This window comes from Oncorhynchus gorbuscha, linkage group LG16 (assembly GCF_021184085.1).
Source record: "Oncorhynchus gorbuscha isolate QuinsamMale2020 ecotype Even-year linkage group LG16, OgorEven_v1.0, whole genome shotgun sequence".
NCBI lineage: Eukaryota > Metazoa > Chordata > Actinopteri > Salmoniformes > Salmonidae > Oncorhynchus > Oncorhynchus gorbuscha.
The window spans coordinates 78,230,637-78,258,312 of record NC_060188.1 but is presented as its reverse complement, the minus strand read 5'-3'; the positions used below and the strand labels follow the sequence as shown (position 1 = coordinate 78,258,312).

The window sequence follows — 27,676 nt, the reverse complement described above, 5'->3', positions numbered from 1 at the left end:
AAAGTCTAAATGTATTTGGTTTTCAATATACTTAAGTATCAAAAGTCAATGGAATTGCTCAAATATACTTAAGTATCAAAAGTAAATGTATGAATTATTTCAAATTCCTCATATTATGCAAACCAGACAGGTAGCCAGGAGCACACTACAACTCTCAGACATTAATTTACAAACAAAGCATTTGTGTTTAGTGAGTCCGCCAGACAAGAGGCAGTTGGGATGACCGGGGATGTTCTCTTGACAATTGCGTGAATTGGACGAGTAATTTTGGGTGTCAGGGGAAATATATGGAGTGAAAAGTAAATTATTTTCTTCAGGAATGTAGTGAAGTAAAAGTTGTCCGAAATAGTAAAGTCAAATACTTAAGTAGTTAATGTATATCTTCCAACGGAAGAATTTGGAAATCTGCCAAACCCATATTGTTTTATCTATAAAATGTCTTGCACAACTCATTTCATTAGTTTTGATCACAATATGGGATCCACCCCTGTAAACATAATTTTGCCTAAGGACCATCTCATTTCATGCAAGCGCATTCACGGTCACTCTCCTCGATCAACTTTGACCAAAATTAAAAGGAGGCGAGAGAGCACGCAGTAGGTAAGCCTGTCTTGTTGATAAAGGGCCAAGGTAGCAGGCTCGGGAAGGCTCAAGGATTCTGGCTCGCACTAACGTTTTAGAAACGCATACACTACCCATCATCCCCAGCTGCCATTACGCAAACCAGGAAGAACCAAGGACATGACGCTAATTCTTCCATGGTACACGGTAGCTGTATTTTACAATATCATAACTGTGGTACTGTGATTTTGGCTGGATCCTTAACAGTCGAATGGTGAGATAATTAAGCGTACCAGCAACTTAAGCGTACCAGCAACACTGCGTGTGCGCGAGTCGCTTATGTTAGCGAACATTTCTCATAGGTCGTTTGTTGCTATTAAATATTATTTCGACGGGGCCCCAAACGCGGTAAAACATCCAAGGGCAAGGCAACTGAAGCATTAGCCTGTGAAATTAGATTATTTTTTTGTTGTTTAACAAGTGTGAAAGCGTCTTTGCTTGTTTGTTATTGATTAAACTACCATACCAGCTAAATACGTTGTGTGAGTTACCGTAGCAAGGAAGGTGGCGCTGTCTTTGCTCAATTAACTTGAGTGAATTCTTACATATGGGTTTACATTTCTTTATCTTACATGGGTTTACATTTCTTTAGTTACTGTAATGACCCTACACTGGTGACATCTCTCTATTTCAATTCAATTTAAAATTAAGGGGCTTTATTGGCATGGGAAACATATGTTTACATTGCCAAAGTAAGTGAAATAGATAAAACAATTGTAGAAAAACTAAGAATTTGCAGTAAACATTACACAAAGAAAAGTTCCAAAATAATAAAGACATTTCACATGTAATTGTCTATATACAGTGTTGTAATGATGTGCAATTAGTTAAAGTACATAAGGAAAATATAGGTTGTAAATGGTGTTTTGTTCTTCACTGTTTGCCCTTTTTCTTGTAGCAACACGACACAATTCTGGCTGCTGTGATTGCACACTGGATATGGGAGTTTATCAAAATTGGAAATGTTTTCTGTTTCTTTGTGGCACTGTGAAATCTGTCTCTATGGTCATACATTTGGCTGGAGGTTAGGAAGTGCAGCTCAGTTTCCACCTCTTTTTGGGTGCAAGTGTGTACATAGCCTGTCTTCTCTTGAGAGCCAGCTCTTGCTTTGTTATGGAATGTTTGGGAATTGCTTCCTTTTAGGTGGTTGTAGAGTTTAACTGCTCTTTTCTGTATTTAGTTCATAAGCAGGTATCTGCTTAATTCTACTCTGCATGCAGTATTTGGTGTTTTACGTTGTACACCGGGGATATTTTTGCAAAATTCTGCATGCAGAGTCTTAACTTGTGTACGATAGGGCAACGGTGTCTAGATGGAATTTGTATTCCCTGTTTCACCCCCCTCCCGGAAAGAAATTTGTGTTTTTTGACCATTTTTAGCCGTTTTAGTTTTTGTCAATTAGGGTGTACGTGGTGAATATAGCTTGTGCGCGAGTCGTGGTTCGCTTATGTTTGCTAGCTAGCATTTCTGATCGGTCGTTTGCTGCTATTAAGTATTATTTCAACGGGGCCCCAAACGCGGTAAAAACCTCCGAGGCAAATGAAGCATTAACCTGTGAAATTAGATTCATTTTTATTGTTTAACAAGTGTGAAAGCGTCTGTGTTTTTTTTGCCAGTTTTAACCGTACACTTGTTGTTTGTAGACATGGATTTTATGATGTTTCCCCCCCCCCCCCCCCCCAACACCACTTTCTGTCCATTTGTATAGCAGACCCTCATGCCAAATTGAGTTGAAAGCTTTTTGAAATCAACAAAGCATGGGTGACGTGAATACGTGGTCGGCCCAACTGTAATTGGTTAAAAAGCCAATTTGACATTTGCTCAGTATGTTTTCACTGAGGAAATGTATGGGGCTGATGTTAATGATAATGTAGAGGATTTTTCTGCTTTTGATACATATCCCCAGGTAGTTATTGGGGTCAAATTTGTCTCCACTTTTGTGGATTGGGGAGATCAGTCCTTGGTTCAAAAAATTTGGTGGTGACAGCTGAGGTCTTTTGGGGTTGAAGGTTTGTATTTTGTCGAGTAGTTCTTTCAATGTAATTGGAGAATCTAGTGGTTTCTGGTAGTCTTTAATAGTTGATTCTAAGATTTGTATTTGATCATACATATGTTTTTGTTCTTTGTTTGTTATAGAGCCAAAAAGATTGGAGAAGTGGTTTATCCATACATCTCCGTTTTGGATAGATAACTTTTCGTTGTTTGTTTAGTATTTTCCAAGTGGTTATATTCTTCAATTACATTGAGATGATTTCTGACATGCTTTTCCTTTTTGTTTTAGTGATTTGCCATAGTTTTTCTGGGTCTGTATTAGGGATGCACGATATATCGGTGAACATGTCGGAATCGGCTGAAAATTTGCTAAAAATGCTAACATCGGTATCGGCCGATGTCTAGTTTAACGCCCTGACGTGCAAAACCGATGTCAAAGCTGACGTGCATACTTATATAGCGTAGGTACATGACGTAATGACGCCATGTAAAATTTAGCGCTATACGTGCAACATCGCATTCCTAAACTAGCCCACAATGTCTGCAGTGTGGATCGAGCAGTCATTTGAAAGAGTAACAACATTTCAACGAGACAACTCAATGGCAAAATCCATTGAAGCCAAGATAATGGAATTCATTGCCCTTGACAATCAACCATTCTCTGTCGTGGGTGATGTTGGCTTTCGCCGACTGGTCGCACACCGGTACACACTACCAAGTGCGCTATTTTTCAGGCACTGCATCTCAGTGCTAGAGGCGTCACTACATTCACCATGGCTCGATTCCAGGCTGTATTACAACTGGCCGTGATTGGGCGTCCCATAGGGCGGCGCACAATTTGCCCAGCGTCATCTGGGTTTGGCTGGTGTAGGCAGTCATTGTAAATAATACTTTGTTCTTAACTGACCTGCCTAGTTAAATAAAGGTTACACTAAACATATCAGGACAGAGGTTGTGACTTTATGGGCTAGGAGCAGGACAACACAAATCTGTGAATTGTTTGGGGGAGAGCGAGATAGAGAGAACATTGACAGTGCCATAGAGAGAGAGAGAGAGAGGTCCAATACAGTCACCGGACCAATTCTGACCCCCCCATCCATCCATCCTGTTTTTCTTTAAACAACACACACACACACACACACACACACACACACACACACACACACACACACACACACACACAGGGTAGGGATGTACGATATATCGTTGAACATATTGGAATCGGCCGATATTAGCTAAAAGTGCCAAAATCGGTATCGCCCCTATGCCTAGATTCATTCCTAACACAAAGGTGAAATCCATTACCTCCAAGATAATGGAATTCATTGCCCTTGACAATCAACCGTTCTCCGTCCTGGGTGATGTTGGCTTTCGCTGACCGGTCGAGCACCGGTACACGTTGCCCTACCGGAGTTACACAGTAACGGGGTCACTGCTATTAGCTTCACAACATGCATACTATGGAATGCGGTTTGGGTCTTTGCGTGTCAAAAAAGATACAGTAGCACTGTCAAAGCTGTACAAACAAGCAAACACCGGCCACGAATGATGCATTTACAATACCGCGTTAATAAAACCATAATTTGTTCGACCACAACTTCTGGGGTAGCTAGCTTTAGCTTGGTACCTAGCTTGCACCACTACAACTAGCCTGAAAACAATGACCATCATTTTCATTATTCTTAGCAATGATTTAGGAATCCTTGGGCCTCCCGGGTGGCGCAGTGTCACAAGCGACCGGGAGGTCCGTGGGGCGACGTACAATTGGCATAGCGTCTTCTGGGTTAGGGAGGGTTTGGCCGGTAGGGATATCCTTGTCTCATTGCGCACCAGCGACTCCTGTGGCGGGCCGGGCACAGTGCACGCTAACCAAGGTTGCCAGGTGCACGGTGTTTCCTCTGACACATTGGTGCGGCTGGCTTTCTGGTTGGATGCGCGCTGTGTTAAGAAGCAGTGCGGCTTGGTTGGGTTGTGTATCGGACGCATGACTTTCATCCTTCGTCTCTCTCGAGCCCATACGGGAGTTGTAGAGATGAGACGGGACAGTAGCTACTAACAATTGGATACCACGAAATTGGGGAGAAAAAGGGGGTAAAATTCAAAAAACAAAAACAAAACAAAAAAGCAATCTTTGTGAGTAAGTATTAGCTAGGTTGCCACTTGTTGTTCGGCTATTGAAATTTAACTTCAGTTCATGAAAATACATAGCTAGCCAACCCTGTTGCCCAAAGCTAACATTATAAGCAGGCAGCTAGCTAGTGAGGCTCGACCGACATGGTTATGTGTTGTGAAGCTAGCCACAATAAGGATTATGCACAATAGTGGAATTTGCAGTTTGCCTTCAAAATACACGTTTGTACCATCTATAGCATTTCTTAATATTTTTAAGTTCCTTTGGCTTCGATGACTCATGATTGAGCAAAGCTCTGTTCAAATAGTGTGCTTTTTCTGTGATCTATTAGGGGTGTCAGTGGACTGTCTGTGAAAGCTCTGTGAAAGTAGTACTACTGCCAAGAGATGAGCTACAGGTGTACCTACCATAGGAGTCCCCTCGAAGCCTACCATTGACTATGTACATACCCAGCGTATGACAGAGCTGCAGGAGTTTTGACCAGTTTTTGTTGGTTATGTTGTAGTTCTTTCTAGGGGGGCATAAGGGGGAGGGATTGCTGTCATCTCCAGGTAGGTGTTTGTCCCCCTGTGTGCTGAGGGTGTCGGGTTCTGGAATTTAGGTCGCCACAGTCTAGTACATGTCCCGAGCCTGGAAATTGTTGATTTCCCCCTCTAGGATGGAGAAGCTGTCATCGTTATAGGTAGCACACATGAGGACATTTATCTCTGTTGAGATAATTTCCTTATTAATTTCTAGCCAGATATAAAATGTTCCTGTTTGATTAATTTAATAGTGTGGATTAGGTCTGCTCTGTACCAAATTAGCATACCCCCTGAGTCTCTTCTCTGTTTCACACCTGGTAGTTTGGTGGACGTGACTCCCAGATCTCTCTAACCTAGAGGGCAACCAGTTGGTCTGTCTCCTTTATACCATGTTTCTTGTAGGATGAAAATCTCTATTTCCAATTTCTTTGAAGTCTGGGTTCCTGCTCTTTTGGCCAAAGGCAGATGACCTTAGATCTTGTATATTCAAATCAAATTTTATTTGTCACATACACATGGTTAGCAGATGTTAATGCGAGTGTAGCGAAATGCTTGTGCTTCTAGTTCCGACAATGCAGTAATAAGCAACGAGTAATCCAGCTAACAATTCCAAGACTACTACCTTATACACACAAGTGTAAAGGGATAAAGAATATGCACATAAAGATATATGAATGAGTGATGGTACAGAGCGGCATAGGCCAGATGCAGTCGATGGTATCGAGTACAGTATATACATATGAGATGAGTATGTAAACAAAGTGGCATAGTTTAAAGTGGCTAGTGATACATGTATTACATAAAGATGCAGTAGATGATATAGAGTACAGTATATACGTATACATATGAGATAAATAATTTAGGGTATGGAAACTTTATATTAAATAGTGTTGTTTAAAGTGGCGAGTGATATATTTTACATCAATTCCCATTATTAAAGTGGCTGGTTGGTGTCGTTGTTGGTAATCAAGCCTACCACTGTTGTGTCGTCCGCAAACTTGATGATTGAGTTGGAGGCGTGCGTGGCCACGCAGTCGTGGGTGAACAGGGATAACAGGAGAGGGCTCAGAACGCACCCTTGTGGGGCCCCAGTGTTGAGGATCAGCGGGGTGGAGATGTTGTTACCTACCCTCACCACCTGGGGGTGGCCCGTCAGGAACTCCAGTATCAAGTTGCACAGGGCGGGGTCGAGACGAGCTTGGAGGGTACTATGGTGTTGAATGCCGAGCTGTAGTCGATGAACAGCATTCTCACATAGGTATTCCTCTTGTCCAGATGGGTTAGGGCAGTGTGCAGTGTGGTTGAGATTGCATCGTCTGTGGACCTATTTCAGCGGTAAGCAAATTGAAGTGGGTCTAGGGTGTCCGGTAGGGTGGATGTGATATGGTCCTGGTCCGTGACTGTGCTGGTTCGTGACTGGGCTGGTTTTCTTCCAGGATGAGATAGTAAAAGCTTTGTGTTCCATACTGTCTAGTGTGGTTTAGGCCCGGACCATCGCAGTAGGTGTGAGCAGAGCATGTTGAGCATCTGATACATACCTCTTAGGTCGCAGGATGGGGTTTGGGTGGGTGTATTAGTGCAGGTTGGGCCTGTTGCGCTGCTCACTGCCTGGGCATATGTCCTGCTGTCATGTTGAGGTCCTTGTGGGGGGGGCTAGCTAATGCCAATTAGCTGGCCCTGCAATGGCTTATATTATGACATTGTTTTACCACAATCATATTCATTCATGCCATTTTTTAAATGTTTGTTTTATGTAGAGCAGAACGTTCCCATTCTCATTTAATCATGCTCTAAAGGAGGGAAACAAAAGACCCTTTCAGACTCCCAGACCAATAGGTCTTTTGTAGGAGACAACTCATGTCTTTGGAAGCCAATGAAAATGGGTTCATTATTTTCTCAAGTAATTGACAGAGGGAGAGGGGAGTGTGTGTCACTCAGTGAGAATTATGCTCTGCCTGAAACTTTCAAAAGAAGAGCTACTTGTTCTCTCTTAGGAGTACATACACATTTGTTTAGACCATGCAATATTACTTTGATGTGAATTTTTCTTTTACACCCATCTATTGAATAGTCTTGGGATTTATTTGAAGGATTTCTCTTTTCAGTAACTGCTGCTCGTTTCGAGAGCAATAAGAGAGGCAGTCAGGATGAGTGGGGCTGCGCTGGGCATTGAGATAGTGGTGGTGTTCTTCCTGGCTCTGTTCCTGCTGCATCGCTATGCAGACTTCCGTAAGCAGCAGAGGATGGTGCTGTTTGGCACCTTACTGGCCTGGTACCTGTGTTTCCTCATCGTCTTCATTCTTCCTCTGGACATCAGCACGGTTAGTACTATTGCCCTCATTCACCACCAAAACCCCATCTTATCCATTCCCTTTTTCAAGAAACTCCTAACTTGGATGAAAATGGTGACCAGTAACTTGGTGTGTCTGTGTGTTTGCAGACCTTACTGATATCAAATATAATTTTATTTGTCACATGCTTTGTAAATAACAGGTGTGGAGTAACGGTGAAATGCTTACTTACGGGCCCCTTCCCAACAATGCAAAGAGAAAGAAAATAAAGAAATAATAGAAACACAATCAGTAATGATAACTTGGCTCTATATACACAAGGTACTAGTACCAAGTCAATGTGCAGGGGTAAGGAGTAATTGAGGTAGATTGGTACATATAACTAGGAATAAAGTGACTAACAGCAGCGTATGTGATGAGTCAAAGTTTGTGCAAAAAGGGTTAATGCAGATAGTATGGGTAGCTATTTGATTTACTATTTAACTAAACCATTTAGCAGTTTTATGGATTGGGGATAGCAGCTGTTCAGGTTCCTGTTGGTTCCAGACTTGATGCATCTGTCCCGCTTTCTATGCGGTAGCAGAGAGAACAGTCTAGGACTTTGGTGGCTGGAGTCTTTAACAATTTTTAGGGCCTTATCTTCCTTTGTCTGTGTTTGTTTGGACCTTTCAGACGATCTACAAGCAGTGTAAGATTGATCATGAAGAACATGCCTCCATATCCCTGGTGACCGCACTGATATCCAATCAAACTGCAGGAAACTCCACCACGGCCACACCCACTAAAAGGTTAGTGCCTAAGCCCTAGGGTCTCATCATATGTTCAAGTGTCATAGGATTAGGTTCAGCACTCAGGGTAATGACATGACAGGTCAGAGGTCAGGATTTGGTTGAACAAAACACTAGCATGTACAGTAGTTACCAAAGACCAGGGAAGAGGGTCCTAGACAGAAAGCATAAGGCAGGAACCATTGCTGTAATTCAAAACATGAGACTGTGTTTTAGCTGTCTTCTCAAAACGGTTTTTCACAAGCTGATCTAAATGTGATTATCAAGCAGATTTTGTTTATCTGCTGTCACGCATTAATTTGCAACAGCTAAAAGTCCACTCTCTTCCCATTGTGAAATGTCAAGTACATTGGGTCCTTTTTATACTGAACAAAAATATAAACACAACATGAAACAATTTTACTGAGTTACAGTTCATATTAGGAAATCAGTGAATTTAAATAAATTCATTAGGCCCTAATCTATGGATTTCACGACTGGGAATACAGATATGCATATGTTGGTCACACAATTAAAAAAAATAATGTTACCTTTATTTTACTAGGCAAGTCAGTTAAGAACAAATTCTTATTTTCAATGACGGCCTAGAAACAGTGGGTTAACTGCCTGTTCAGGGGCAGAACGACAGATTTGTACCTTGTCAGCTCGGGGATTCGAACTTGCAACCTTTCGGTTACTAGTCCAACGCTCTAACCACTAGGCTACCCTGCCGCCCCGACAATGGGCATCAGGATCTCATCACAGTGATTTTGTGCATTCAAATGGCCATCGATAAAATGAAATTGTGTTCATTGTCTGTAGCTTATGCCTGCCCATACCATAACCCCACCACCACCATGGTGTACTCTGTTCACAACATTGACATCAGAAAACCGCACGCCTCCACGACGCCATACACATTATCTGTGGTTGAGGCCGGTTGGACTAACTGCCAAATTCTCTAAAACAAAGTTGGAGGAGGCTTATGGTAGAGAAATGAACATGATTCTTTGGCAACAGCTCTGGTGGACATTCCTGCGTCAGTATGCCAATTGCACGCTCCCTCAACTTGAGACATCTGTGGTATTGACATTTACTGTGGTATTTACATGTTGCCTTTATTTATTTTTTTCCAATGTAGTTTTGCTTGACTGCCATTATGTACAGTGTTTTCTCCCAGACAGTCTGATATATTATCCTAATAGTCTATACAAAGCAAACATTGGAGTTTCATTGCTTGACAATGAAGATCAATAGATCAATAGGTCACCATCAGTATAGCAGTAGGCAGTAGCTTTTGTCATTTCATTCCCCTCCAGATGTTAATTTCTTCAATGTTTCCAGACCTTGCTAACTGCACATCAACACTGTTTGTATGTTTTCCATGACAGTGTTCCAAAGGTGTGTTACAAGCCGTGGAGCTACATTCCAGATGGAATCATGCCTGTGTTCTGGAGGGTTGTTTACTGGACCTCTCAGTGTCTCACCTGGTGAGTGCTTGACACTGTTTGGCCTTGTATTTAATTGTACTGGGAAAACTACTGATCAGAACTGGTCTCTAAGTTTGTTCATTTTGACTGATATACTAAGAGACAGACAGACCTTCTTTACTAAGTCAACTATCTGCTTCTGTCCGTACTAGAAATGTTATCTTAAAACACACCAAAAAAGCTTTACAGCTGCCTTAATCCAGGTCTTGTTGTCTTTGCAGGCTGCTGCTGCCCTTCATGCAATCCTATGCACGCTCGGGGGGCTTCTCCATCACTGGGAAAATAAAGACGGCACTGATAGAGAATGCCATTTATTACGGGACATACCTGCTCATCTTTGGATCGCTGCTTATCTACGTGGCCGTTCACCCTCAGTGGCATCTCTCCTGGTGAGTGCACATCAATATGGACAAATTTACTTGGAAAGTGTGCTGTTGACTACAACAACAACAAATTTACCATTCTGCATTTCACCTCATTGTACTCTATACAACACAGTACTAATATACACTGCTCAAAAAAAGAAAGGGAACACTTAAACAACACAATGTAAATCCAAGACAATCACACTTCTGTGAAATCAAACTGTCCACTTAGGAAGCAACACTGATTGACAATATATTTCACATGCTGTTGTGCAAATGGAATAGACAACAGGTGGAAATTATAGGCAATTAGCGAGACACCCCCAATAAAGGAGTGGTTCTGCAGGTGGGGACCACAGACCACTTCTCAGTTCCTATTCTTCCTGGCTGATGTTTTGGTCACTTTTGAATGCTTGCGGTGCTTTCACTCTAGTGGTAGCATGAGACAGAGTCTACAACCCACACAAGTGGCTCAGGTAGTGCAGGTCATCCAGGATGGCACATCAATGCGAGCTGTGACAAGAAGGTTTGCTGTGTCTGTCAGCGCAGTGTCCAGAGCTTTGAGGCGCTACCAGGAGACAGGCCAGTACATCAGGAGACGTGGAGGAGGCCATAGGAGGGCAACAACATAGCAGCAGGACCGCTACCTCCGCATTTGTGCAAGGAGGAGCAGGAGGAGCACTGCCAGAGCCCTGCAAAATGACCTCCAACAGGCCACAAATGTGCATGTCTCTGCTCAAATGGTCAGAAACATACTCCGTGAGGGTGGTATGAGGGCCTGACGTCCACAGGTGGGGGTTGTGCTTACAGCCCAACACCGTGCAGGACGTTTTTCATTTGCCAGAGAACACCAAGATTGGCAAATTCGCCACTGGCACCCTGTGCTCTTCACAGATGAAAGCAGGTTCACACTGAGCACATTTGACAGTCTGGAGACGCCGTGGAGAACGTTCTGCTGCCTGCAAAATCCTCCAGCATGACCGGTTTGGCGGTGGGTCAGTCATGGTGTGGGGTGGCATTTCTTTGGGGGGGCCGCACAGCCCTCCATGTGCTGGCCAGAGGTAGCCTGACTGCCATTACGTACCGAGATGAGATCCTCAGACCCCTTGTGAGACCATATGCTGGTGTGGTTGGCCCTGGGTTCCTCCTAATGCAAGACAATGCTAGACCTCATGTGGCTGGAGTGTGTCAGCAGTTCCTGCAAGAGGAAGGCATTGATGCTATGGACTGGCCTGCCTGTTCCCCAGACCTGAATCCAATTGAGCACATCTGGGACATCATGTCTCGCTCCATCCACCAACGCCACGTTGCACCACAGACTGTCCAGGAGTTGGCGAATGCTTTAGTCCAGGTCTGGGAGGAGATCCCTCAGGAGACAATCCGCCACCTCATCAGGAGCATGCCCAGGCGTTGAAGGGAGGTCATACAGGCACGTGAAGGCCACACACACTACTGAGCCTCATTTTGACTTGTTTTAAGGACATTACATCAAAGTTGGATCAGCCTGTAGTGTGGTTTTCCCATTTAATTTTGAGTGTGACTCCAAATCCAGACCTCCATGGGTTGATAAATTTGATTTCCATTGATCATTTTTGTATGATTTTTTTTGTCAGCACATTCAACTATGTAAAGAAAAAAAGTATTTAATAAGGATATTCATTCAGATCTAGGAAGTGTTATTTTAGTGTTCCCTTTATTTTTTTGAGCAGTGCAGAAAGGTAATTAGAAGGAACCATGTATGTGTTTGTCTCACTTAAATCTGGTTTGGTCTGTCCCTTTGTCTCTCTCAGGTATGAGCTCCAGACAATAGGCATCACTGCAGCCAACACCTGGGGCCTGTTCCTGCTGGTGCTGTTGCTAGGTTATGGCCTAGTAGAGATTCCGCGCTCGTATTGGAACGCCTCGCGGCAGGGACACCTGCTCATCAAGACTTACTTCAAGGCAGCCAAGCTGATGACAGAGAAGGCTGATGCAGAGGAGAATCTAGAGGATGTCATGGAGGTAGGGAATGGTTCCTGCTCTGACTACAACATTTAAACATTATAGTGGTCTGTTTCTTAGAAACTGTTTGAATTGTGTTTAATTGATGTCCTTCTCTATTTGCTGTTGATCTGTTTTAGGAAGTGAGAAAAGTCCAAGAATCCATCAAGTATAACCACCCACTGAGGAAGTACATCGATACTATTCTTAGAAAGGCAAGATTAAAAGACAAATCATCAAACAAAGAAACAATGACATAATCTCAGTAAAGAATGTGGAGCCCAACCCCACAATGTTATTGAATGAGATGTATGCACTCTATGTGCTTAAAGTGAGGATTAAACAAGCGAGGAATGTGAAGTGGCCTGAGAAAGTCCAGTGCCTGGAGTCCTCTACAGTGCCTTTGGAAAGTATTTAGACCCCTTGACTTTTTCCACATTTTGTTACATTACAGCCTTATTCTTAAATTTATTGAATTGTTTTTTATCCCCTCATCAATCTCTACACAATACCCCATAATGACAAAGCAAAACCAGGTTTTTAGATATTTTTGTTAATTTATGATTTTTTAAAACTATCACATTAATATAAGTATTCAGACCCTTTCCTCAGTACTTTGTTGAAGCACCTTTGGCAGCGATTACAGCCTCAAGTCTTGAGTATGACGCTACAAGCTTGGCACATGTGTATTTGGGGAGTTTCTCCCATTCTTCTCTGCAGATCCTCAAGCTCTGTCGGGTTAGATGGGGAGCGTTGCTGCACAGCTATTTTCAGGTCTCTCCAGAGATGATCGATCAGGTTCAAGTCGAGGCTCTGGTTGGGCAACTCAAGGACATTCCGAGACTTGTCCCGAAGCCACTTCTGCGTTGTCTTGGCTGTGTGCTTAGGGTCGTTGTCTTGTTGGAAGGTGAACCTTCGCCCCAGTCTGAGGTCCTGAGCAGGTTTTCATCAAGGATTCTCTGTACTTTGCTCCGTTCATCTTTCCCTCGATCCTTCCTCTGAAAAACAAAAACCCAGAGCATGATGCTACCACCACGCTTCACCATAGGGATGGTGCCATGTTTTCTCCGGGCATGACACTTGGCATTCAGGCCAAATAGTTCAATCTTGGATTCATCAGACCAGAGAATCTTGTTTCTCATCGTCTGAGATTCTTTAGGTGCCTTTTGGCAAACTCCAAGTGGGCTGTCATGTTTCTTTTACTGAGGACTGGCTTCCGTCTGCCCACTCTACCATAAAGGCCTGATTGGTGGAGAGCTGCAGACAGGCTTGTCCTTCTGGAAAGTTCTCCCATCTCTGCAGAGGAACTCTAGAGCTCTGTCAGTGACCATCAGGTTCTTGGTCACCTCCCTAACCAAGACCCTTCTTTCCCGATTGCTTCGTTTGGCTGAGCGGCCAGCTCTAGGAAGAAAATACTTTATTTTTTTGGTACTCTTCCCCAGATCTGTGCCTCGACATAATCCTGTCTCTGAGCTCTACAGACAACTCCTTCAACTCCATGGCTTAGTTTTTGATCTGACATGCACTGTCAACTGTGGGAGCTATGTATAGACAGGTTCACACCATGTTAAGAACTTTTTATTTATTTTTATTTTTTATATATATTGACTTTCAATGTGTGCCTTTCCAACTCCTGTCAAATCAACTGAGTTTACCACAGGTGGACTCCAAGTTGTAGAAACATCTCAAGGATGATCAATGGAAACAGGATGCACCTGAGGTCAATTTCAAGTCTCATAGCAAAGGGTCTGAATACGTATGTAAATAAAAACGTATCTTATTTATAATAAATTAGCAAAATGTCTAAACCTTTTTTTCGCTTTGTAACTTTTTAAAGTCAATTTTAGAATGAGGCTGTGATTTAACAAAATTTGGAAAAATTCAGTGGGTCTGAATACTTTCCGAAGGCACAGTATCTGTCTCCATGATCCTAACAGAGTTTTCTCTCTTAGTGTCCTGTGGAGTACCAGGAGAAGATGGGCAGAAACATGGATGACTATGAGGACTTTGATGACAAACAGAACACTTATCCTAGTGAGAAGAACCTGGTGAAGCTTCACAAACAGGTATATTTAAGAAATGTACACATTATTAGCTAGTCAACAGTTGTATTTTGCGATTTTGTGTTTTTTGTCATATTGCTGACTATATCCAGACTTCTTTAAAGGGTCAATCCATTTGAGTTCAGTCACTTTTTGACAGCACCCCTTTTGATTTCAATGAAACCTTCCATACATACTAGAGGTCGACAGATTATGATTTTTCACCACAGATGCCGATTATTGGAGGACAAAATAAGCCGGTACCGATTAATCGGCCAATTTTTTTATATTTTTTATAATAAAAATAAAATAAAGCAATTTTTAATAACGACAATTACAACAATACTGAATGAACACTTATATTAAGTTAAAATAATGCATCAATAAAATCAATTTAGCCTCAAATAAATAATGAAACATGTTCAATTTGGTTTAAATAATTCCAAAACAAAGTGTTGGAGAAGAAAGTAAAAGTGCATTATGTGCCATGTAAGAAAGCTAATGTTTAACCTGTTGCGACGAGCAATCCCGTATCCGGGAGCGTGATTATAGCCTCAAGCTCATTACCATAACGCAACGTTAACTATTCATGAAAATCGCAAATGAAATAAATAAATTGGCTCACAAGCTTAGCCTTTTGTTAACAACACTGTCATCTCAGATTTTCAAAAAATGCTTTTCAACCATAGCTACACAAGCATTTGTGTAAGAGTATTGATAGCTAGCATAGCATTAAGCCTAGCATTCAGCAGGCAACATTTTCACAAAAACAAGAAAAGCATTCAAATAAAATAATTTACCTATGAAGAACTTTGGATGTTTTCAATGAGGAGACTCTCAGTTAGATAGCAGTTTTTCCAAAAATATTATTTGTGTAGGAGAAATCGCTCATGAAAAACCCCGAAAATTCAGTCATTACAACGTGAACTTTTTTTCCAAATTAACTCCATAATATCGACAAACATGGCAAACGTTTTTTAAAATCAATCCTCAAGGTTTTTTTCACATATCTATTTGATGATAAATCATTCGTTGCAGTTTGGTTTATCCTCTGTTCAAAATGGAAAAATGCACGCACCTGGAGATTACGCAATAGTTTCGACGGAGGACACCGAGCGGACACCTGGTAAATGTAGTCTCTTATGGTCAATTTTCCAATGATATGCCTACAAATACGTCACAATGCTGCAAAAACCTTGGGGAAATGACAGAAAGTGTAGGCTCATTCCTTGCGCATTCACAGCCATATAAGGAGACATTGGAACACAGTGCCTCCAAAATCTGGCTCACTTCCTGTATAAAATTTCATCTTTGTTTCGCCTGTAGCATTAGTTCTGTGGCACTCACAGACAATATCTTTGCAGTTTTGGAAACGTCAGTGTTTTCTTTCCAAAGCTGTCAATTATATGCATAGTCGAGCATCTTTTCGTGACCAAATATCTTGTTTAAAACGGGAACGTCTTTCATCCAAAAATGAAATACTGCCCCCAGAGGTTCAAGAGGTTAAGTTCCTTGCTCAGAACATGAGAACATATGAAAGCTGTTGGTTCCTTTTCACATGAGTCTTCAATATCCCCAGGTAAGAAGTTTTAGGTTGTAGTTATTATAGGAATTCTAGGACTATTTCTCTCTATACGATTTGTATTTCATATACCTTTTAACTATTGGACTACTAACTATTAACTACGTTTGAAATGCTATTAGCGCACACCCCGCTAACCAACTAGCCATTTCACATCACATCGCTACACCAGCCTAATCTCGGGAGTTGATAGGCTTGAAGTCATAAACAGCAGAGCTGCTGGCAAAACGCACAAAAGTGCTGTTTGAATTAATGCTTATGAGCCTGCTGGTGCCTGTCAATGGTCAGTCAGACTGCTCTATCAAATCATAGACTTAATTATAATAACACACAGAAATACTGGTCAAATCCGGAAACTATCATCTCGAAAACAAGACATTTATTCTTTCAATGAAATACGGAACTGTTACGTATTTTATTTAACAGTTGGCATCCATCAGTCTAAATATTGCTGTTACATTGCACAACCTTCAATGTTATGTCATAATTACGTAAAATTCTGTCAAATTAGTTCGCAATGAGCCAGGCGGCCCAAACCGTTGCATATACCCTGCGTGCAATGAACGCAAAAGAAGTGACACAATTTCACCTGGTTAATATTGCCTGCTAACCTGGATTTATTTTAGCTAAATATGCAGGTTTAAAGAAAGGCATATTGTATTGATTTTAAGAAAGGCATTGGTGTTTATGGTTAGTTCCACGTTGGAACAACGACCTTTTTCGCGACTGCGCACTGCATCGATTATATGCAACGCAGGACACGCTAGAATAAACTAGTAATATCATCAACCATGTGTAGTTATAACTAGTGATTATGATTGATTAAGTTTAATGCTAGCTAGCAATTTATCTTGGCTTCTTACTGCATTCGTGTAACAGGCGGGCTCCTCGTCAGGCAGGTGGTTGGACTAGTTAACCGTAAGGTTGCAAGATTGAATCCTCGAGCTGACAAGGTAAAAAAAGTCTGTCGTTCTGCCCCTGAACAAGGCAGTTAACTCACCGTTCCTAGGCCGTCATTGAAAATAAGAATGTGTTCTTAACGGACTTGCCTAGTTAAATAAAGATTAATTAAAGGTGTAAAAAAATATCTAATACATACACTAAATATACAGCAGTATGTGGGCACTCCTTAAAATGAGTGGATTCGGCTATTTCAGACACACCCGTTGCTACAGGTCTATAAAATGGAGCACACCCATGCAATCTCCATAGACAATCATTGGCAGTAGAATGTCCTTACTGAAGAGCTCAGTGACTTTCAACGCGGCACTGTCATAGGATGCCACCTTTCCAACAAGTCGATATATCCAATTTCTGACCTGCTAGACTTGCCCCGGTCTACTAAGTGCTGTTATTGTGAAATGGTAACATCTAGGAGCAAGAACGGGACCGCTGAAGCGCAAGGAGTGTAAACACCCACTACTGAGGTCCAAACTGCCACGGTAACCATGTCAGAACGGTGTGGAAGAACATGACTGGCCTGCTCAGAACTGCTCAGAACACCATTTGGATGAATTGGAACACCGACTTCGATCCTGGCTTCATCGCCCAACATCAGTGCCCAACTGTACTAATGCTCTTGTGGCTAAATGGAAGTAAGTCCCCGCAACAATGTCCCAACATCTCGTGGAAAGCTTTCCCAGAAGAGTGGAGGCTGTTATAGCAACAATGGGGCACCAACTGTTATATTAATGCCAGTGATTTTGAAATGAGATGTTCGACGAACAGGTGTCCACCTACTTTTGGTCATGTAGTGTAGGAATGTTTTAAATTTAAACTTTCAAAGTGTACCACAAAGATGGTTGGTCTAAACTAAGAAAATGAACGATTGTGTTAATATAGATAATAGAATAGACATGACCATTTAAGTTAACAGATGGTGGGTGGACCGGCAGCCTTCTTTGTGGTAGTAATTAAATGTTAGAATTTAAATTTCAATGGTGTACCAGCTAAATTGCAGTGATCTAAAGGGATAAGTCAATTCTAGGAATTATTTTTCTATGATTGAAATGACACCCGATGGCCGGCACCCGATGGCAGGCACAACTCAAAAACCACAGCTGATGTAAAGTAGGGTCAAAGATACAAGAAATGTGAATATGGGAGAAAAAAATGGGAGTTAATTTACGTTGAAGGTGAAATATCATTTTTATGAACGCATTGTTTTCAATAAATTATAAAATGGTTTGACAACCCTGTTTGTAAGCTTTTAAATTAAATCAAACTCAACCGTTTATCTTTTCCAGTGATGAAGGCATGGATGTGTCATGGTATGGTTGGGTATGCAAAATGGGTTAACTTTAAGCACCTCTGTCTCCTAAATGCTTTGCCATTTAGGTCTAAAAAGTCACTTTCTGACAATTTCATCCATGGGGAAACATGTATGTAAAGTTGATTTAAAAAAGATATTTAAAAAATCAAAAGGGATGCTGTCAAAAAGTAATAAAATTCAAATGGATTTATGGGATTCCGAGTGGCTCAGCGGTCTAAGACACTGCATCTCAGTGCTAGAGGCGTCACTACAGACACCCTGGTTCGAATCCAGGCTGTATCACAACTGGCCGTCATTGGGAGTCCCATAGGGCGGCGCACAATTGGCCCAGCGTTGTCTGGGTTTGGCCGGTGTAGGCCCTCATTGTAAATAAGAACTTGTACTTAACTGACTTGCCTAGTTAAATACAAATTTACTCAAAACCCTAGTTTGAGGATGTGGTTCTTTTGTGAATGGTCAGGTGATCTACGCAGTGCAGAGGCACAACAGGACCCATGTCCAGTGGCAGATCCTCCTGCAGCAGGCTATGCACCTGGAGGACGTGGCCAAGAATGAGACCAGCTCAGCCCACCAGTTTGTTCACAGCTTCCCCTCCACAGAACCAACTAGCTGGCTCAGCCCATACTTATACACTCCTACTGTAGGTGGGTCACACAGATCCTCACAGTTCATAGCTGGGTCAACTCTACAACTGAGAGTTCACTCACACCTACAAACAAAGCACGAAGCAGGTTGAACTTCTTTAGGAAAACATCATCATTATGTTGTCATCTAGAATCACACTTATTTGTTTTCCAAGCAATCGTGCAACATATTTTACATACAGCAGGTTTTTAAAGGATCAAAGAGTTTAGTCTTCATCGTGTTTTCATTTTTACCATCGACAAAATGATTCCCATAATGGTATTGTCACAGCCCTACAGTCTTCCATTCCTCTCCTCACTTAGAATTTTACTCAATTTCTAAGATCCTTGGAGAGCTTTGTGTTTTTATGTTGTTGTTCTCCAGAGTGGTACTGGGAGTGTCTGCTGAGACAGTGGTTCTACCGGCTGCTGGCTGTGTTGCTGTCTCTGTTCTCTGTGGGTGTGGTGTGGTCTGAGTGCACCTTCTTCAGCACCCGGCCTGTCCTCTCACTCTTCGCTGTCTTCATCCAGCTCGCTGAGAGAGACTACAACTACTTGTATATCGAGGTGAGACGCCAATGGAAAGCAATTACCAGTGTACTACTGTACTAATTGGTGTATCTGGTAATATCTGTATAGAAAGAAAGTTGCACACTACATGCTCCCAAAAGCATTGTTATCTGATCATATCAACATCCAGTGGGTTTTTGTTGTGTATGCATAATTCAATTAGTGGTTGTCGGGTCTCCCACATGAAGGTTATTGTTTTGTCCACTAGATGGCGTGCTTCATCACCATCTTCTTCCTGTGTACCTGCGTTTACTCCACTGTGTTCCGGATCCGAGTGTTCAACTACTACTACCTGGCCTCACACCACCAGACTGACGCCTACAGCCTGCAGTTCAGTGGCATGTGAGTGGGTGGTAGAGCGATGTGAGGAGAGGAATGTGGTTCTGATTAGACAGCATTAGCTAAGTATTGATCTCGTAAACAGATCTATTTAAACACAACTGGTACCGTCAAATCTGTCGGGAAAGAATGTGGGATTACAAGTAGTAGTATTTCCTGTGTTTGGCCCGTAACTTTCAAAGAGTGTGTGGAGCTCCCCGTTCCGCTCCTCGTTCTTTCATCTCTGTGAGACTCATAAGACAGCGCTACAGGACGGACAGCTGATTGTCCTCGCAGTGGCAGACCACGTGTAACAACACCTGCACAAAATCGGTACATCTGAACATCACACCTGCGGGACCGGTACAGGATAGCAACAACTGCCCGAGTTACACCAGGAACGCACAATCCCTCTATCAGTGCTCAGACTGTCCGCAATAGGCTGAGAGGCTGGACTGCGGGCTTGTAGGGCTGTTGTAAGGCAGGTCCTCACCAGACAACAACGTCGCCTATGGGCACAAACCCACCGTTGCTGGACCAGACAGGACTGGCATAAAGTGCTCTTCACTGACGAGTCGCAGTTTTGATGGTCGGATTTGCGTTTATCGTCGAAGGAATGAGCATTACACTGAGGCCTGTACTCTGGAGGGGGATCGATTTGGAGGTGGAGGGTCCGTCATGGTCTGGGGTGGTGTGTCATATCATCACCGGACTGAGTTTGTTGTCATTGCAGGCAATATCAACGCTGTGCGTTACAGGGAAGACATCCTCCTCCCTCATGTGGTACCCTTCCTACAGTCTCATCCTGACATGACCCTCCAGCATGACAATGCCACCAGCCATACTGCTCGTTCTGTGTGTGATTTCCTGCAAGACAGGAATGTCAGTGTTCTGCCATGGCCAGCGAAGAGCCTGGATCTCAATCCCTTTGAGGACGTCTGGGACCTTTTGGATCGGAGGGTGAGGGCTAGGACCATTCCCCCCCCCCCCCCAGAAATGTCTGGGACCTTGCAGGAGCCTTGGTGGAAGAGTGGGGTAACATCACACAACAACAACTGGCAAATATGGTACAGTCCATGAGGAGGAGATGCACTACAGTACTTAATGCAGCTGGTGGCCACACCAGATATTGAATGTTACTTTTGATTTTGACCCTCCATTTGTTCAGGGACACATTCCATTTCTGTTCATCACATGTCTGTGGAACCTGTTCAGTTTGTCTCAGTTGTTGAATCTTGTTATGTTCATACAGATATTTACACATGTTAAGTTTGCTGAAAATAAATGCAGTTGTGGCAGTGAGGATTTTTTTTTTTTGTTGCTGAGTTTGTATTGTATTTGGACAGCTGTACCTTGCATTAGGTATATGTTTGTAACATGATATAATGTCTAATGTAGTCTTGTTGCTCTAGGCTGTTCTGCCGTCTGACCCCTCCTCTGTGTCTGAACTTCCTGGGTCTGATCCACATGGACTCTGCCATCTCCCACCAACTGAAGGAGCAGACGGCCTACACCTCTGTAAGACACAGCACATCCTTCTGACACTGATGGAACATATTCGTTGATGTATCATCAATATGAGGAAAATAACATGTCACTCCTCTGCAGATCATGGGTTCTATGAGGGTCCTATCGTTCATCGCTAATGGCTTCTATATCTACTACCCCATGCTTATATTGCTGCTATGTATCGCTACCTACTTCAGGTGAGCCTAGCCTGCTGTTTAGATTATGAAATGACAATACATTCGTGGTGTAGACAAACGCATCAATAATACTACGATACAGAATATCAACTTTCAAGGAGTACTCCACCAATGACCCAAAAGGATTATCAGCATGCATAAGTTAGCCCTAAATATTTCTAAAACTAAAAGCATTGTATTTGGAACAAAACACTCACTAAACACTGAACCTCAACTAAATATCAAAATCATGTTGAAATTGAGCAAGTTGAGGTGACTAAAACTGCTTGGAGTAACACTAGATTGTAAACTGTCATGGTCAAAACATATTGATGCAGTAGTAGTGAAGATGGGAAGAAGTCTCTATAATAAAGTGATGCTCTGCCTTAACAACACTATCAACAAGGCAGGCCCTAGTTTTGTTGCACCTGGACTACTGGTCAATCGTGTGGTCAGGTGCCACAAAAATTCCAGTTGGCTCAGAACAGGGCAGCACAGTTGGCCCTTGGATGTACACAGAGAGCTAATATTAATAATATGCATGTCAATCTCTCCTGGCTGAAAGTGGAGGAGCGATTGACTTCATCACTACTTATTTTATGAGAGGTATTGACATGTTGAATGCACCGAGCTGTCTGTCTAAACTACTGGCACACAGCTCGGACACCTATACATACCCCACAAGACATGCCACAAGAGGTCTCTTCACAGTCCCCAGGTCCAGAACAGACTATGGGAGGCACACAGTACTACATAGAGCCATGACTACATTGAAATTTATTCCACATCAAGTAACTCATGCCAGCAGTAAAATTAGATTTTTAAAATACGGAAAAAACACCTTATGGAACAGCGGGGACTGTGAAGCAACACAAACATTGGCACAGACGCATACATTTAAATTACATTTAAGTCATTTAGCAGACGCTCTTATCCAGAGCGACTTACAAATTGGTGCGTTCACCTTATGACATCCAGTGGAGCAGCCACTTTACAATAGTGCATCTAAATCTTTTAAGGGGGGTGAGAAGGATTACTTTATCCTATCCTAGGTATTCCTTAAAGAGGTGGGGTTTCAGGTGTCTCCGGAAGGTGGTGATTGACTCCGCTGTCCTGGCGTCGTGAGGGAGTTTGTTCCACCATTGGGGGGCCAGAGCAGCGAACAGTTTTGACTGGGCTGAGCGGGAACTGTACTTCCTCAGTGGTAGGGAGGCGAGCAGGCCAGAGGTGGATGAACGCAGTGCCCTTGTTTGGGTGTAGGGCCTGATCAGAGCCTGGAGGTACTGAGGTGCCGTTCCCCTCACAGCTCCGTAGGCAAGCACCATGGTCTTGTAGCGGATGCGAGCTTCAACTGGAAGCCAGTGGAGAGAGCGGAGGAGCGGGGTGACGTGAGAGAACTTGGGAAGGTTGAACACCAGACGGGCTGCGGCGTTCTGGATGAGTTGTAGGGGTTTAATGGCACAGGCAGGGAGCCCAGCCAACAGCGAGTTGCAGTAATCCAGACGGGACATGACAAGTGCCTGGATTAGGACCTGCGCCGCTTCCTGTGTGAGGCAGGGTCGTACTCTGCGGATGTTGTAGAGCATGAACCTACAGGAACGGGCCACCGCCTTGATGTTAGTTGAGAACGACAGGGTGTTGTCCAGGATCACGCCAAGGTTCTTAGCATTCTGGGAGGAGGACACAATGGAGTTGTCAACCGTGATGGCGAGATCATGGAACGGGCAGTCCATCCCCGGGAGGAAGAGCAGCTCCGTCTTGCCGAGGTTCAGCTTGAGGTGGTGATCCGTCATCCACACTGATATGTCTGCCAGACATGCAGAGATGCGATTCGCCACCTGGTCATCAGAAGGGGGAAAGGAGAAGATGAATTGTGTGTTGTCTGCATAGCAATGATAGGAGAGACCATGTGAGGTTATGACAGAGCCAAGTGACACACGATTAACATACGCACTATACATACACATGGATTTACTGTAGATATGTGGTAGTGGTGTGGTAGTGGTGGAGTAGGGGCCTGAGGGCACAGTGTGTTGTGAAATCTGTGAATGTATTGTAATGTTTTTAAAATTGTATAAACTGCCTTCATTTTGCTGGACCCCAGGAAGAGTAGCTGCTGCTTTGGCAGGAACGAATGGGGGTCCATAATAAATACAAATGCATACATACTGTGCAAGGACAAGTATTGATTTATGACAGATCACTGATACTGTATGAACCCTTTAGCCTGGGTACCCGCTGTCTGAACCTCCTGGGCTTTCAGCAGTTCGTGGGAGACAATGAAATGACCTCTGACCTGATTGATGAGGGAAAGGAGCTCATTCGACGAGGTTTGTTCCCACTTGATCTGAATGAAAACTATTTGACAGTGGAAGAAGTTTGTGTTTTCAACTCAAACCACTGATTTATCTGTGTTTCTGACAGAGAAAAGAAAGCGCCAAAGGACAGAGGATGGAGAGAACCGGCGAAGGGTGAGTCCCTAGATAAAATGTTCCATGCCCTTTTTAGTATATGTGTTGGTTGTTATTTTTGTAGAGTAACGGATCAAGGCGTTAACGTCAGGCCTGTGTTCTAGGAGTGGAAGGAGCGTTATGGTAACACTCGGGAAGACACTGCCAGGAACAGGAATAGAAATGAAGCCGCAGAAATGACAGAGACCAACTACTCTGATACTGTGCCTATCCCTAACACTAGTCCTAACAGACGTAAGTGATTGGTCGCAAAACCTACTTACATTACATTGTGCTTGTTTTCTACACTTAAGCTAGATTTTACTCATTGCTTTTGTTAAACAATGAATCAATGTTTTGTTTGCTCTCGTAGAGTCATGGCTTATCTTGATGACACAAAGGATACACCCCAACTTAATAAAATAAATTATATGTCCCTTATTACATGTATCTGAATTGAACTACGGAAGGCAGTGATATGGTATTGATCATTGTTTTTTCTTCAACAGAGGTGAAGTACTCTCGGACTGGCAGAGGAACAGAGAGAGATTCTATAGAACTTCTCGAGGACGCAGAGCCTTTGGACTTCAATGCAGAGACTCTTTCAGACGACCCTCTTGAAGCAGACTCCACCAGGTAAGAGGTCCTCCACTCCCCACTTTATCTAAATCAGTGTGTTAGTTTCACTTTCTTCTCTGCTGTGGATGATACCTGTAAGCAAATAACACAGTGTGTGCTGTTAAACATATGTTTACTGTGCCTCTCCATTTTGCAGGCATGTACCAGGCAGGTACCTGTCCATGTCCTCGTCACGGAGCAGAATCTTTGATGATGTTTGAGAAGAGTAGCGAGGGAGAGTCGAAAGGAATAGGAAAGCTAAATATTGCACATTAATTTTCATCCTCCACTCATCCACCTTGTAGGGAAGACTATGAAGGAGAGAGACTCTCAGGCTCTGTGAATGTAGCACGATCTCTTATCTTCCACTCCACTGTTGGCATGATGTATCTGCTGCTCCTTGTCTCCAATAGCTTGTCTTCTGTCAAAACACTCCAGTGGCTGTTGATATACACTTCCCCATTAGACCGATAGCTGTCCTCCCCTGTGCAGCATGTCATGAATGCAGATCCGTACCCCATTTGGGCTCATCACTTTCTCATCCGTTAAACCACTTCGTCATTTCTGTTATTACTTATGCATGAATTTCCGTTCAAGGTCCTCTTCCTGTGGTATACCCTGTGATCTTTACAATGGATGTATAAAGTGTCTTACCTCAAATCTGGTTGATGGGCTGATTACATTGTTCATCATTTTGATGAGAAGATAAGTAATTACTACTAATTTAAGGATCTTTTTGGAGGAAGACTTATTTAAAATGTATGAAGTTGTATTTAACCCACGAAAAGTTACTAACTTTCTACTTATTTAACTGTCAGCAAAATAGAAATAGTGGAAAACATTATCAATGTTTCAATGGAGCGGTAGGTAGCCTAGTGGTTAGAGTGTTGGACTAGTAACTGAAAAGATGCCAGATCGAATCCCCGAGCTGACAAGGTAAAAATCTGTCGTTCTGCCCCTGAACGAGGCAGTTAACCCAGTTAACCCCCTAGGCCGTCATTGAAAATAAGAAAATATTTGTTCTTAACTGACCTGCCTAGTTAAATAAAGGTTAAAATGATTATATATATATTTTTAAATGAGTCTTGTGTTGCCGGTCTTGTATTATTCTGGTGTATGGACGGAAGGACTGTTGCTTAGGTCTGTTTCGGAATTTGGCCCATAATGCTCGAGATGTTGTTGAAATTGGAGGTCAACTGATACAGCCGATACTAAAAAAAAAAAAGATTTACCATTGCTCTTAATTGAGATATGTTCTCTATGTTCTATTCCGAGTGTCAAAATGACCTTAAGTTTGTTTGAAAATAGTTTTTGTGGATTCTGTTGAAAGGCCTGTTTAAAAGTAATGTTCTATATTGTGTCATTAGCGATTAACTGCTTGACATAAGTAACGACTTATTTATTGTCAAACTATTTGAATTTTAGGTGTTCAATTATCTACTGAAGTCTTTTTGGGATATCATTGTGCCATATTATTTTGTTTATTTTGACTGCATTACAAAAATGGCAAAGGCATATTTTTTGCAGTTATGATTTCATTATTTTTGGTTTAATTACTTGGATCAACCAAAAATAAAATTGAATTGTTTTAAATGTATTGCATTGAAATATTTATTCTTACGTTGTTCAAGAGGTCTTGCTGGAAGGTACTGCGAAGCAACAGGTCATTGTGGCCACTGAAATACATTGTCCTAGAAATATGACTTCATATTGTGTCAACTTGAAACTACTGTAACTGTATGAGCTTGGTTGGATGAGGAATTCAGGTAAAAACGGTCAGAAGCATGCATGTTAAGTGCATGGTATTCACCATTTTGAAGGAGTTGGACAATTATTATAAAATCGTGTTAAATTGTAATCTGTTGTAAATAATATTTTAGATTTAACCAGTCCCCTGTCTCTCAATGTATTTGTTAATGATGCTCTCTTATTTAAAATTGTATTATATGGTTCTATTAATCTGGTAGACAAAGGTCAACACATGTACAACATGCTATTTATTCTAAATTCATTTAACTGCATCTGTTAAGGTCACTGGTAACCATGGGCTAAAAAATAGTCTTGTCAGGTTAGATGCCCCTTGAACTCCTTACAATCTCTTTTTGTAAAAAGTAAGAAATTAATTAAATTGATGCTCCCCAACTTTTGTATAATTTCAGCCACTAGTTTTGAAAGTGGTTTGCCCAAGTTAAACAGGCCCCAGTTTGTGTACTACGTCATCCAATTTTGTCATCCATTTTGTATGTTGTTACATTCTGATTTTGTATTTTTTGTTGTAATTCCTATATGTTATGAATACAATATGTTACAAAATTTGTTGTGCTTAAGATCCTGGACTGCATCTTTTAAAGTAACGTTCCTAATGAATTATACAGACATGTAGTGTTATTGATACTTTTGGTCATGTATTGTATGTTGAAACATCTCATTTCAAAATCATGGGCATTAATATGGAGTTAGTCGTCCCCCCCCCCCTTTTGAGGCTATAACAGCCTCCACTCTTCTTGGAAGGCTTTCCACTAGATGTTGGAACCAGTGGTGTAAAGTACTTTCAAGTATTTTTACTTAAGTTGTTTTTTGGTATCTACTTTACTATTTATGTTTTTGACAACTTTTACTTCACTTACATTCCTAAAGAAGATAATTTACTTTGTACTCGTTACATTTCGATTGCTTAGCAGGACCGGAACATGGTCCAATTCACACACGTATCAATGGAACATCCCTGGTCATCCATACTGCCTTTTATCTGGCGGACTCGCTAAACACATGCTTCGTTTGTAAATTATGTCTGCATGTTGTACTGTGACCCTGGCTATCCGTAAATTTAAAAATAAAAAAAATTGCCATCTGGGTTGCTTAATATTAGCATTTTGAAATTATTTATACTTATTTTTTTAACATTTAAAACCAAGTACTTTTAGACTTAAGTAATATTTTACTGGGTGACTTTTACTTGTAATTTTCTATTAAGGTATCTTTACTTTTACTCTATGGTAATTGGGTAATTTTCCCCACCACTGGTTGGAATATTGCTGCCATTCAGCCACGAGCATGAGTGCGGTCAGGCACTGATGTTGGGTGATTAGGCCTGGCTCGCAGTCAGCGTTCCAATTTATCTCAAAGGAGTTTGATGGGGTTGAGGTCAGAGCTCTGTGCAGGCCAGTCAAGTTCTTCCACACTGATCTCGACAAACCATTTCTTTCCACTGCTCAAGACTCCAATGGTGGTGAGCTTTACACCTCCCTAGCCAATGCTTAGCATTGCACATGGTGATCTTAGGCTTGTGTGCAGCTGCTCTGCCATGAAAACTCATTTCATGAAGCTCTTGAAGAACAGTTATTGTGCTGATGTT

General features: G+C 42.2%; 1 protein-coding gene across 3 annotated transcripts; it reads left to right on the top strand.

Moving 5' to 3' along the window:
• The first annotated feature begins 624 nt into the window (after positions 1 to 624).
• On the top strand, positions 625 to 25,918 carry LOC123999715 (G-protein coupled receptor-associated protein LMBRD2B-like). 3 transcript variants are annotated; one of them, XM_046305726.1, is made up of 18 exons: positions 625 to 761; positions 7,374 to 7,589; positions 8,232 to 8,347; positions 9,718 to 9,816; positions 10,038 to 10,205; positions 11,972 to 12,182; positions 12,302 to 12,376; positions 14,114 to 14,227; positions 18,518 to 18,701; positions 19,066 to 19,247; positions 19,459 to 19,592; positions 20,981 to 21,086; positions 21,177 to 21,274; positions 23,480 to 23,583; positions 23,678 to 23,724; positions 23,829 to 23,958; positions 24,213 to 24,339; positions 24,479 to 25,918. In XM_046305726.1, the coding sequence occupies exons 2-18, from the start codon at positions 7,416 to 7,418 to the stop codon at positions 24,540 to 24,542; spliced, it is 2,133 nt and encodes a 710-aa protein (XP_046161682.1). In that variant the 5' UTR covers positions 625 to 761; positions 7,374 to 7,415; the 3' UTR covers positions 24,543 to 25,918. The 3 variants fall into 3 exon arrangements, with proteins under 3 accessions (XP_046161682.1, XP_046161681.1, XP_046161683.1); XM_046305725.1 differs by having other exon boundaries at positions 709 to 835; XM_046305727.1 differs by having other exon boundaries at positions 750 to 768.
• Positions 25,919 to 27,676: the final 1,758 nt, after the last annotated feature.